We start from the raw sequence: 14429 nt of genomic DNA, 5'->3' as shown, positions 1-14429 counted from the left end.
TACTGTGTTGATCAACTAGGTTCTAAGTTCAACTTTGGCATTCATTCCTACCGATCCAAAAAAACGCTGCATTTTCATACAGCCATTTCGTCTAGGACAGAATGATGATTAGGCAGCTTGTTTAGCCACAAAATCAATACTCATTTCGCAATTAGCAAATGTCCAGAACTTTAGGCTGCAAATAGCACATTAACTTCCAATTTATGTGTTTTCAGCAAAGGAATAATGGTTATTACTGTGTCTATATTTCACAAAAGCAGGTTTCTACAAGTCATATTCCTCTATGAGTGAGAGACCGAACTACTTATTAGATATTGTTAGTGTTTCTTGAGTGGAGCAATAGAAAGCTTAACAAAACCCCACCTGTAATGGCGATACTTCTCCCTGCTGCTCAAATCTTCCGGCTTTAATTTACGTCCACTTCCATCTCGAGCAATAGCCGAAAGTGAAATGCCGAACTACCACCGCTGAACGGAAATTAGGGCAGGAGCGAAGGAGGGTAACCATTGCAATAATCCATCACTCCAAAGCGGGCCGCGGGTATCGATCTGCGGCCCGTGTTTTGACCAAACGGTGGGACGCCGCGCTCGGTAAATCGTCCCAAACAGTCGCGATTCTCAGCCAACCCCCGCACCGCGCTCCTACCGCCGAACCAAACAGATCCTTAGTTAACAACAACCCATTCAATTTTATTAAAAGTTTACAACTAACTTTTTATGTAGGATGGGACGGGTCTAACCTAGTAGATTTATTTTAAAATGAGTGTAACATAAATTCTTTATATACAACATAAATATTAAAATGTATAGGATAATTTCAAATTCATTCTAATCAAAATTATATATAGATATTAACATAAAATTTTCCCCCGGTTTCATCCTTATAATCGCATAACCTTTTTTTTTTCTCCTTGGAAAGTATGAGATTCAAATCAAATTAACCATCAAGGCTAAATTAGAATCAAGAAATAGGAGGAATGTAAAAGAGAGATGAGATGGTCCCCACATTCCACACCAAATGAGCGAAATCTTATCATTCTTTATTTTATTCTTAGCATTCAATCATATTCCATTATATATTATCTTTAGTGGGCCTAGGTAAGAATTTATCTTTAAAAATAATTAAAGGAAATTTATTTAAAATAAATTTCACATTTAATATTAAATTAAAAATTGAATATCCTATCCCAAATTATCTAATTATATCTTTCAATCTCTATCACAAGAATTGTAAGAGTGCCCTCGTTATCTTGGATGGATGGCGATAAGCCCCATCTAGAGCTTGGTGGATATCTTCAAGTGGTGATCGCTATCTTATCAATACTCATTACAAACTTCCCTTTTTTTTTTTTTTTTTTTTTTTTTTAATAAGGCTCATATCATTTGGGGTGTAAACATTCGATCAAGGGCCGAATTTGTTAGTGTTTGATTCGTTTGATGTGGGCTCTTATTTGAAATAGTACATTCATATTCGGCATGTTTCAAATTCATTTGTTCGAATTAGTTTGTGCACGAATTAGAGCTCAACCACTAGAATTCTCATTTGGGCCACATGACTATAATGCTCAAAAGACAGATTTCACTGTATTTAAATACTACTAAAGCTATGAGCTAGTAAACTTCTCCCACATGATATTTTAAATATTTTACATATATGGCCCTACAACTCGGTGGCCTTCTAACTTGGTCTGCTGAAATCGACGAGCCTTGGCTTGGAAATAGTTGCTCGTTCGACTATGTTGAATTGGGGTTTGTCTACCTTTAATTGAACTTTGGGTCCGTAGGACTTGGCTCGATCAACTTGGCAATGCCAATCCGCTACTCTACTATGGCTACTTATTGATCTCTAGATGAGGAGCTCATGTCGACAAAACGATACTATGCTATCGAGCATTCGTAAAGAGGATGTTCGTTGGGATGTTCAAGTATTATGTTATTGCTAATTAGTGGCCCCTTATGAGGAATTTCAAGAGCATTCGTGAGACTGCTTGTGAAATTGTATTTATTGAGTGTGGAGCCCGGAAGAGAAAAAAAAATCATAACTGCTCCTGTTAACATCCTCCCCTGTCTCAGTCTCTCTCGTTCGTGAACGAAATAGAACCCTCCCGTTTCCGTCTCTCTTTCTCGTGAAACAGGAAGCTCCCATTTTCGCGAACAAAAAAAAGAAGTGCTCACTGTCTCTGTCTCTCGCTCGTGAAACAGAAACCTTGCTCCCTCTACGCGACTTTGCTGAAGGTCTGGTAGTTCGATCGAGAGGGAGGAATCGTCACTCCTTTGATATTCCTCATCGGCAGGTGTTTTTGCAAGGTGTTGTTTTTGCGTGCTTGGCAGAAGGAAGAAGAAGATAGTGGAAGAAGAAGGTTGTTCTTCTTGATTTCTTCTTGTTGGCTTGTGGCAGAAGAAAAATAGATTTCTTATCTTGTACGTATTTCTTCTTCTTATGTGTTCTTGCTTTTGGGTGAATCTCGATGTAAAGAGAGAAAGAGCAGGTGAGAGATCCTGTAATTATTGACGTGATCAAACGGTGTAAATTCTTCAATTAGTAAAATCCTCTGCAACTCCGTGGATGTAGGCAATTTGTCAAACCACTCAAATCCGTGTGTTCTTTTCTGGTGTGAATTTTCTCATTCTATTTTTCACTTCATCGTCGATGTTTTCAATTAAATATACCAAACAACTGGTATCAGAGCCAATGACTGCGAATGAAGTGAAGGTTTTAGGGATCGAGAAGTTCGATGACACAGATTTTGGTTATTGGAGAATGCAGATAGATGACTACCTCTATGAGAATAACTTCAACTTTCATTATTGGAGAGAAAACCTGAAAGGATGGATGAGGCTGAATGGAATATGTTGGATCGACAGGTTATGGGGTCTATTCGATTGACCCTATCGAGGTATGTTACACATAACGTCGTTAAGGTAAGGACGACTGCAGATCTTATGGTAGCTGATAGCGACTTTATATATGCTTAAAAATACAAATATTTTATATTGCTGCTAAAAGATTTATTTCCTCAGCAACTGCACCAAAAACTTAATAACAGTTATAGATTCGATAAAGATGTATGTATAAAATATTCATTAATTGTAAAGTCACACTTATCAATGCAAGTATATGTATCGCTCAAGTAATATAGGCTCTAATGGAGTCCTAGATATCGATCTCACAGGGAGTAATATTAGAACTACGAACTAAGATTTTAGAAAAGCAATATTTAATCGCAACAATAGAATTCAAATTGTTTATCTGTCACTAATAGGCAATTGAAATAAATATGTAATTTTAATAAATCTTAAATAACTAATTATACTAATAAGGTTTTTAATGTGATATTCAATATATAAGAAAACACTCTTCTCCTTGTCAAGAAATTATAGTGAATGGATAAAATAAATTGGTTCAAATTATATTATGTCAAATAGGAGCATACATATTCTTTACCCTTTGGTCCAGACATAAAGAACATTGACTAATCCTATGGTTGTTTACTGAATCTGTGGCTAGGCTGGGTGGATACCGACTCTCAATTCGGAGCTCCCACGTTCCCCTCACCTAAGGGCTAACATCTACACTTCAACACCCAAACAATAGGACCGATTTGGGAATTTTAATATATCACTATAAAATCTCCAATTCTATGCCCAATATTATTACTTCCCTATTTATTTGCACCAAACTTCCAAGGGCTTTGACCTCCCTGATTCGGTAATCTTCACTTTAGTTGTAAAACTCAACATATTTTAACAAATCAATTGGCCAAATTGAAAGTAAATTAAGATCAAAGTCAAAAGATCATCACAATTTCTTAAACATTTTCTTACTTCACCAATTCAAATCACCATTTCATAAATCTCGAGATAAGGAGAAAGATAAAACTACTCAGATCTCATAGTGAAAACACAACAAAACTCAAAATTCATATATAAAATCAAGGTCATACAAACTATAACAAGTAAATATCTTATCAATAATTTCTCCCCAAGAACACTCCTGGAAGTTCCTCTGAATCTCTTCCTCACAATTTTGACACTCTAGTGAATTCTCTATACACTAATGGAATCTCTCTATCCTCCAGGACCTTTCTAACATCCATGACCTCTCTAATTTTTGGCAAATATCTTCTTTTAAAGTTGTGGATGAGTTTTCCCAAGAGTTGCCTAAGCACCCCTCCAAAATTCATCGTCATCCAAGTCATCCAATGCATTGTCGAACATAACAGCCGAGCTCGCCGTCGGTGGCCTTGAGGGCGCCGTTAGTGGGCCTTCTAAGTGAATTAATTCTGGAGTCTCGGGAAAATCTCGTCGTCGACGCCCTAGAGCCTCAAAAAAAGTCCGTCGTCGGCGCCGTTGGTCTCGTCGTCGGCGCCCTAGTTCAAATCTTCACATTTTGGTCATTTTCGCTCCAAATTCGCTTTTTTTTGCATATTTTTGCTCTAATGACCCTAATTCATCATTCCTGCAACAAAACATCAAAAATATCTTTCTTTAAAGTGTAATATCATCAAAAACAGTGTAAAATAAGTATGAAAATCTCAACATATTTTCTTTTGGTCAGCAGCCATGTCAGGTATTTATGAAAAGCCGTCGACGAATAATAAGGTATATTTGATGAATAAGTTATTCAATTTGAAGATGGCGGAATGTATGTCTGTTGTAAAACACCTGAATGATTTCAATACTATCACAAATCAATTATCGGCTGTGAAAATTCAATTTGATGATAGATACGTGCACTGATCTTGTTGGCTTTATTGTTAAATAGTTGGGAAGCTATAAAGATGGTTGTCAGTAATTCTGTAGGTAAATCAAAATTGAAATATGAAGATATTCGTGATTTGATTTTGGCTGAGGAGGTGCGCAGGAAAGATTCTAGTGAAATCTCAGGTTCAAATTCAACATTAAATGTTGATTCCAATGGGAGATCATAGAACAGGAACTCAAACAGGGGAAGATCAAAATCAAAGAGCAGAAGCATGAGCAAGTCAAGGCCTGTTAAACAAGTAACTTGCTGGAATTGTGGCAAAACTAGCCACATAAGGAGGAACTGCAGGAATCCTAAGAAGAAGGAGAATGGCAGTGTGAATGTGGTAATTGAAGAATCACAGGATGCACTACTGCTGGCAGTTCATAGTTTTGTTGATGACTGTATACTAGATTCAGAGGTTTCTTTCCATACAACTTTCCATCAGGAATTGATGTGGAATTATGTTGCAGGTAACTTTGGGAAAGTATATTTGACAAATGGAGAAGCTCTGAACGTGGTAAGAATGGGAGATTGACATTGCACTTCCAAAAAAAAATAAGTGGACTCTGTAAAAGGTCAGACACATTCCTGAACTGAAGAAGAACCTTATTTCTGTTAAGCAGCTTGATGAGTGTGGTCATTTAGTAGTGTTCTCAGATAGCACCTGGAAGGTTACTAAAGGAGCCTGGTACTGGCTCGGGGTAACAAAACAGGTACATTATATATGACTACTGATTTAATTAACAGTATTGATACTATTGTTGCAGAGAGCACATCAGAGTTGTGGCATTGCAGACTTGGCCACATGAGTTAGAGAGGTATGAAAGAACTTCAGTTCAGAGGTAAGCTACCAGAACTGAAGTAGTTAATCTCGGCATCTGTGAGAGTTACATTATGGGGAAGCAGAGGAAGGTCAGTTTCTTGAAGGGTGGCAGGACGCCAAAGGCAGGAAAGCGAGATCTTGTGCACACAGATGTGTGGGGACCTTTTTCAGTGGCGTCTCTTGGAGGCTCTCGTTAATACGCCATATTTATTGATGATCATAGCAGAAAGGTATGGGTTTATTTCTTGAAGTATAATCTGATGTATTCAGTGTGTTTAGAACTTGGAAGACCATGGTTGAGATAGAGACATGCTTAAAGCTAAAATGTCTAAGGTCTGATAATGGTAGTGAGTACATTGATGGTGGGTTCAAGGAGTATTGTGCAGCTCAGAGAATCAGAATGGAGAAGACTACTTCGGGGACACTACAGCAAAATGGTGTTGCAGAGTGCATAAACACGACCATTAATGAGCAGGCTAAAAGCATGAGATTGCATGCCAGACTATCACCTACTTTCTGGGCAGAAGTTGTCAGTACTGTAGTTTATTTGATCAATAGGGGGTCATCTGTTCCATTAAACTATGAATTACCTGAAGAAGTTTGGAGTGGGAAAGAGGTAAAATTTTCTGGTAAAATTTTCTCACGTAAAATTTTCTCACCTTAAGACTTTTGGATGTCTTTATTATATTCTCATGAATCTTGATACTCGAAGTAAGCTTGAGGCTAAGTTAAAGAAGTGTTATTTCATTGGTTATGGATATGAGGCATTTGGATATGGTCTCTAGGATGATCAGGGTCGGAAGATCATAAGAAGCAGGAACGTGATTTTTCAATGAGAAGGTTATGTACAAGGATAAGTCCAGTACAGTTTCTGAAACAACACTCACTGAAAACACTGAAAGAATCTGAGTTGGTAAGATTTGATGATTTAGCAGAGGTCACAGTGCAGGACAGAGAAGCAGGTGAGAGGAGAGTGGATCTGGGGCATCCACTCCTATTGTTCCACAGCCAGTTTCAGAGCAGTCTACCCCTACAGTTTTAGTTCGAAGGTCAGAAAGGGCTAGACGTTCTCCACAACGTTATTCTCCATCTTTGAACTACATTCAGCTGACAGGTGGTGGAGAACCTCAAAGTTATGAAGAAATATTGCAAGATGAAAATTCGAGCAAGTGAGAGCTTGCCATGAAGGAGGAGATGAATTCTCTGCTTGAAAGTCGGACTTGAGAGTTGGCAGATCTTCTATCTGGGAAGAAGGCATTACACAAAAAGTGAGTGTATCAAGTGAAGACTGAGCATTATGGCAATAAAAGGTACAAGGCTAGACTTGTTTTAAAGGGTTTTCAGCAGAAACACGGTATTGATTATTCCGAGATTTTCTCTCGTGTGGTGAAGCTTACAACCATCAGAATGGTACTGTCTATGGTGGCTACTGAAGATCTCTCCCTTGAGCAGTTAGGTGTGAAGACAACATTTCTTCACAAGGATCTTGAAGAAGACATCTACATGCACCAACCTAAAGGGTTCGTGGTACCAGGAAAGGAAGAGTCAATTTGCAGATTGAAGAAGAGCATGTATGGTCTGAAGCAAACTCCTAGACAGTGGCACAAGAAATTTGATAATTTCAAGCACAGTGCAGGGTACAACAGATGTCAGGCAGATCACTATTGTTATGTCAGGTATTTTGACAATTCTTATATCATTCTACTGCTGTATGTGGATGATATGCTTATTGCACGTGTTAGTATTGAGGATATCAATAATCCGAAGAAGAAGATGTCAAAGCACTTAGCAATGAAGGATTTGAGAGCGGAAAAATAAATCATTGGTATGAGAATTGTTAGAGATAGAGTCAGAGGCATGTTGAGACTCTCTCAGGCTGAGTATGTGAAAAAGGTACCTAGCAGGTTCAACAAGGCCAAACCAGTTGGCACACCCTTGGGAAGTCACTTCAGTCTCAGCAAGAATCAGTCACCCAGGTCAGAAGAGGAACAAGATCACATGAGTAAGGTTCCTTATGCTTCAGCTATTGGTTCACTTATGTATGTTATGGTTTGCACCAAATCGGATATTGCCCATGTAGTGGGAGACGTTACCAGATACATGAGTAATTCTAGAAAGGAACATTGGGAAGCAGTGAAGTGGATCTTGAGGTACCTAAGAGGCTCTGCAGAAACTTGCTTGTGTTTCTCAGGAAAGAGTTCAGAGGTACGTGGCTATGTTGATGCTAATATAGTTGGGGACATTGATACCAGAAGAAGTACTACATACTATATTTATATTTTTGGTAGCACTGCAGTATCGTGGAGCTCTAATATGCAGAAGACAGTTTCATTGTCTACCACAAACGCTGGGTATATAGCAGTGTCAGAGGCTGCAAAAGAGATGATATGGCTACAGGGCTTCTTGGAAGAATTGGGCTAGAAGAATCATAAGATCATTCTCTACAGTGATAGTCAGAGCGTCATATACCTTGCCAGAAATCTAGCATTTCAGTGCATGACTAAGCACATTCAGATCAAGTATCACTTCATACGGTCATTGTTAGATGACAGACAGTTGTTGCTTGAGAAATTTTGTAGAAGCCAGAACCCTGTTGATATGTTGACAAATGGTGTTACTCTGGAGAAACTGAAGTTGTGTGCAGCTTCAGTTGGTCTTCTAGCTTGTTCAGTTGGGCATTGAGTTGCAGAGGTGGAGGATAACACATTTGAAGAAAAAGGCTACGCCACTAGTGGAGGATATCAGTTTGAGGAAGAAGAAGTTGGAGTATGTGTACCGGTCTCCAAGTGGAAGATTTGTTGAGTGTGGAGCCCGGTAGAGAAAAACAAAAGAAAAAAAAACCATAACTACTCCCATTAACTTCCTCCCCTGTCTCTGTCTCTCTTTCGTGAACAAAATAGAACCCTCTCGTTTCAGTCTCTCTCTCTCTCGCGAAACAGGAAGCTCCCATTTTCGCGAATAGAAAAAGAAGTGCTCCCTATCTCCGACTCTCGCTCGCGAAACAGAAACCTTGCTCCCTCTGCGCGTCTTTGTTGAAGGTCTGGTGGTTCAATCAAGAGGGAGGAGTCGTTACTCCCTTGATATTTCTCCTCGGCAGGTGTTTTTGCAAGGTGTTGTTTTTGCGTGCTCTGCAGAAGGGAAAAGAAGATAGTGGAAGAAGAATGCTGCTCTTCTTGATTACTTCTTGTTAGCTTGTGACAGAAGAGAAATAGGTTTTTTTCTCTTGTACGTATTTCTTCTTCTTCGGTGTTCTTGCTCTTGGGTAAATCTTGGTGTAAAGAGTCTTGGTGTAAAGAGAAGATAGGCAGATTGATGCATTTGCTAGACTTGATTTGCTTTAGTTTAGGTGGCCTACATCCGATCGGCCTCTGGCCTCAGTTCAGGAGGTTCTATCTAGTCATATGGTCCCTTGGTTTCATACCAGTGGAACCTCCTTAGATGCACTTTTATGTCTCCTAATTTGTTGAATCATCTCGAGATTCGTAGAGGCGCATTCATGATGCACACATAAAAAAATACATTTTTATTTAATTATTTAATCATTTCAAATCATGATAAGCCGAACACGAACGAACATACATTAGTTTGTGTTCGGCTTATTTATAGTTCCAACTCGAAAAAATTATGTGTTCAACTCATTTGCTTAACCAATAAATCAAATACAAATTTTTAACGCGCTGAACATAAATTATTTGCGAATAAAGAGCACTTTTTATAGCCTTACATATCACTCATATTTTGGTGTTTTAATATAAACATCATGCTTAGAATGTATAAAAATAATAATCATGCCAGGCTGCTGACCTATTTGCAGACTTTCGTGAATTTATTAAACTAAGTGTGGTGTTTCACAGGCTTGCGAGATTTCAGTGAGCCATCTTACTTCGGGGCATATAATAACATTAATTATTTCGCTATAATACAGTTGCACAAGATTAACCAACTTAGGTAATGATTATTTTGAGTACAGTACAAAGGAAACCTTGCGAAGGATTATGTCTAAGTATTTGAGAATGTGAATGACTTATGAATGTTTGTGAGGATTGAGTTACAATAATTCATTATCCCCTCGGTTGATAAAAATAAGAATCATTTGCCTTTGTGGCACCACAATTGACCCTAAAAGAGGGTCAGTTCATATGGGATTACAAGATAATGTTGGTGATTGCAACAACAATAATTGGCTACAAAAACTTTAGTTGGTTACTATAATGACTATAAATGGCAACAAATTATTTTTGTTGATCGACAACGATCATTGGTGACTGGTGACTCAAGAGTTAAGTTTTAGCACTTACCCTACTCTTTTCTCTCTTCCCTACCCCTAGAAGTGAAGAACAAAGGTCTATTAGCAGTTTTTTTAGAGGGACATTTTGATAAATTTCATCGGGCAATCCACATTTAATCTCTCAATCACAAATAGTTTTTCCAAACATTTTAGTGTCTTAATGACATCATAATTGAATAATCATTGGCTAGTTGGATTCCTCTTGTCGAGATGCTCGATTTAACTAAATAATGCTAAAGTTTTAAGATTTTTTAGCATTTCAATCGATGCACCAACGCATTTAAATATTCAACCTAGGTTATTTTGAACTTCGATGAATTATTTTTAGTTTTATCGAGTTTGTATTGTCATGATGTTCATTTTGACTATAAATTTCTTGAAATCAGGGCTCATATAATCTTAAATTTGAATTTGAATTTGAATTTGAAATATTTCTTGCTCAAAATACATTGAGGTTCATTCCTCATCACAAAAATTTGTTGATGACAGTTCAATTATGTTAACATATTTAGATATATTTTATATTGAAAATATTTTTGTGATGCATATTTTTAATTTTATTCGGCATATGCTCTCTCTCCATAAAGTTAATTTATCAGATAAACAATCAAATTATTATATAATAATTATTCAAAAGATTTGTTGTATCGAGATATGATATAGACATGACATCCAAAGTAATGATATGTATTTTAAAATAGCCTATTTTAATGTAAATTGTATTAAAAAAATTTTATAATATGGGTGGATGGAGATCATCCTTTTTTTTTTATTTAAAGACTAATTATGATGGTTTGCACACAAGTGAAAATATTACATTTGGATCTCGAACTCTAATTAAAATTTGACGTGTGTTAAATATGAAAAATATTATTTTATAATCTAAAAAACAGATAAGCTCGGCTCATATTGATTATCATAGACAACTATGTTTTATATTATGACATTCACATCAAATTGTTTATTTGAATATTTTTCTGCTTAGTACAATATGATTATATTAAAGAAAAATATTCAATATTATAATATTAAACATCATGATAGGGTCGAAAAACTCAACCAATTTTGATTATCATGACTTTAATGAAGGTTTTCTTTAATATAATTATATTGTACACTATGACTTTCACATCGAATTATTTATTCAAGATTTTTTTTACTTAGCACAACATGAATGTACTGTGTTGTACGCTACGACCGGATCAAACCGGATCAAACTAATGATTTTTTCTACATTTTATAACAAAATATTATTTTATATAATTGACGGTCATCAAATTTTAATCAGAGATTTCGGACGTAATATTTTCTTTGAATACGACCCTAATATCTTTGTCCACACCAACCAGTTCACTTAAAATTTAAAATAAATAAACAAAATCTTAATATATACACTGAAAAAAAGGCCAAGTTGACAGCAGTCAAACTATCTCCGGCGAAAGCTGCTTTCCAGGCGGCGACAGCCGGTGGCGACACGTTGGACACGACCCGTGCAAAAGCAGCCACGTGTCAATACAACTCACATGATACCGGTGATCGCATGCCGGCAAAATCCTGATCTTCTGCCCATCCGTAAAGTCCGACAGGCATATCGGACAACCCAGCGCCGCAAGCGGCGGCGGCGAAGAACCTTCACCGCCCGGCGTCTCGACGGCGTAGACGGGGATGGGAGTAGACGGTGATGGGAAGCGAGAGGATGTCGGTCCGCCGCAATCCCGCATTGATACGCCGGGCCGCGGCCCAGCCCGCGGGGTCAGAGATGGCTCGACGGGTGCACCGGAGCACGCAGTGGAGAGCCGAGTTGAGTCCGAGCGCGCAGACAAGCGCGCAAGTTATGGCAGCGAGCACGACCACCGTGTGTTGGGTGAGGAGGGGTGGAGTTGCGGCGGTGGAGGTGGCGGTGAGTGTGAAGGGGATGGGGGGTGGAGCAGGGGAGATGGTGGGAGGATAGCAGGGGAGGTGTCTGTCCATGGAGGAGGGAGGATGGGAGGGGGAAGAGAGGCAGGAAGAAGAAGATGGTTGATGGTTAAAGATATATGCTTTGAGAGAGATAAGCTTGCCACTAAGGTTTGCTTTCTTCGGAATGGATTGCTATCTTTAAATTTTGTGCGTTGGTCGCTTTTTTTAATCCTAAATCATTAAATATATATACTAATAAATGAGTATTTTAATTAAATATTTCAACATCTAAATCACCATTTTAACTTTTTTCTTAAGATTTAGACGAAAGAATTGATCACTCGAATGCTCAAAAGAGTACTACATGTTGGGTTAAATAAAGAATATATGTATATTCTGAAGACCAAATATACGATATAAGAAATTATGATGGATTTTGGCGAAGCCTAATCTATAAAGTTAATCAGTGGTAGCACAAAAGTCTAAAATATTTCTAATTTAAGGCTAACACTTATGCAAATCCGAAGAGATTCGGTCATAATTTATGTAGATCCATGTGATAAAACAAAATATTGATATATCATTAAAAAATTCATTTGATTAAGCGTGTATTTGAACATTTATTAAAATAAAAAAGATTAAATATTAAATTATATATTATCCAAACTTTGATTTGGATGAATTTATGATGGAACTAAAAGCTTTGATGAGATAAACCTAACGATGTTGAAAATCATCGGATCCAAGTCCAAATAAGACCAATCAATCCATTGTTATGTGCAGTAGAATCTTTAGGATATTAGTTAGAGAGAATCAAATGATTGCTAAATCTTGTATTTTTATAGTCCAGTTGAGCTTCTCAGTTAGATAAATATATGAGCTAAAGTTTGTTTAATTTTGACGGAGCTAAACATCTTGATGAGGCAAATCCATTAACATTAAAAATGATTTGATCTTAGTACAAAAAAGTCCAAATCAATTAGCCCTTGAAGCGTTGCTAAAATCTTCATGATATTAGAGGATCAAATGGAGTTTAAATCTTGTATCATTATAGTCAACTTCAGGATCTCAAAGAGATAAGCCTAGTGGACAAAATATTGTTTAATTAAGTTTTACATAACAAAATCACTCAAATACTCGAAAGATATTTGATGATCAAGGAAATTGCTCTGAACTATATGATGAAGTGCCTTAAATGTTGGTAATATTTAACATGATATTTCCTTAAAAATTTTTAAAATAAACTCCGACTCTCTGCCTAAAATGGAGTTGGATATAAGTACGAAAAGATAACTCGAATGTTTAGAGAATCACAAGGCTCTACAAAAATATAGTGGTCATATGATAGTTAACTTAGGATCTCCATAGTCCGATCGTTTCTTTGGACGGTTGCTACATTACCATCATTGTCAAAACACTATCATCAATCACCATATTCAGCCCGACTATGACAATCACTATCATCAAATTGGTGACGTCAATATCGTAATTAGATTTCTCTATCAAAACATTACCATTAATTGTTGCCACTAGAGACTAAAAACCCAGTAGTTGTTACTTGCTCACTTTATTAGACAGCCATCACTTGATATTATGGCATAGCATGATTGTTATTATGAAACAGCCGCCGTCATTAGACAAAATAATTGATAATTATTTAAAATTTCAAAAGGCAGCCAAAATTTTAAATTAGAAGAAGTAGATGTTCAAAGTTCAACTAATCAATCCAGAGTTAAACCAAATGGTTAACGAATTTTAAAATTATTTGACAATATAAATAATGTAATAATGATGCAAGAATATAAATTTTCAAATTCAATATACAATCTTCTTATTTAGGACACATCATTCTTGAACATTTTGAATATGATTCTAAATTAAATTTTTGGGAAGTCATATATTAAATTTTTTTTCCTACAATTTTCTTTTTAGCTATTAGATCAAACTCAAAAAGCTAAAAATTGATCAGTCTTAGTTAAAAATCATACTTGGTTCACCAATTTGTCGGTTTAACTCACGGATCTGGTCATTTTGGTCAAAATTAGTTTTGAATTTGGGTTGAAAATTTTGAAGAATTGATTCATGACTGAACCGGTCATATCGTTCAATTCGATTTGATTTCATGCCCGAAAGTATTAATTTAATGATAAGTTAATTTCTTTGATTAAGCATACTTTAAAGGAAAAATAATTAAAAAAAATAACACGTTTGGACAACGATAGTAACACAATTGTGCACTCATTATATCACAGAACATAATCATAATCAAATTTTCTTATGTGAACAATATGTAAATATGTTGTACTCATTATTTGTCTAAAAAGTTACGATACAAAGCCATCATCATATGATGGTATATTTTGATGCATCCGTTTGCGGCTTTATGATAATTAGTCATGATTTTTTGGCATATTCAACTATGAATTGAGCCATATCGGTTTGGTTGAGGTCAAGAATTGCTTTCGTATTGAATTGATCAAAATATATTAGAATTTATTGTCTAATCGGCCCAAAGATTTGAGCTTCAAATTATATCAAAATATTAAAAAATAAAATATCATGGTTTAAAAATATTATATATTAGTTTGAAAAAAATTACAAGCCAAGGCTCAACTCGTGTTCGGCTCGTTTATATTTCGAGCTCAAAAAGTGTGTTCGTGTTCGGCTCGTTTG

The 14429-nt window shown here is 36.5% G+C and overlaps 1 protein-coding gene across 1 annotated transcript; it reads right to left on the bottom strand.

The window, feature by feature from the left end:
- Nucleotides 1-11278: 11278 nt before the first annotated feature.
- Nucleotides 11279-11578, bottom strand: LOC110021434 (RING-H2 finger protein ATL74-like). Its single transcript, XM_020719918.1, has one exon. The coding sequence runs from the start codon at nucleotides 11576-11578 to the stop codon at nucleotides 11279-11281; it is 300 nt and encodes a 99-aa protein (XP_020575577.1).
- Nucleotides 11579-14429: the final 2851 nt, after the last annotated feature.

Source organism: Phalaenopsis equestris, unplaced genomic scaffold (assembly GCF_001263595.1).
Source record: "Phalaenopsis equestris unplaced genomic scaffold, ASM126359v1 Scaffold000134, whole genome shotgun sequence".
Lineage (NCBI taxonomy): Eukaryota > Viridiplantae > Streptophyta > Magnoliopsida > Asparagales > Orchidaceae > Phalaenopsis > Phalaenopsis equestris.
The sequence above is the reverse complement of the archived record's forward strand: the minus strand, read 5'-3'. Positions and strand labels throughout refer to the sequence as shown.

Coding starts and splice junctions, on each gene's coding strand:
- LOC110021434 (XM_020719918.1), bottom strand. CDS start 11,578: ATGCGGGATTGCGGCGGACCGACATCCTCTCGCTTCCCATCACCGTCT.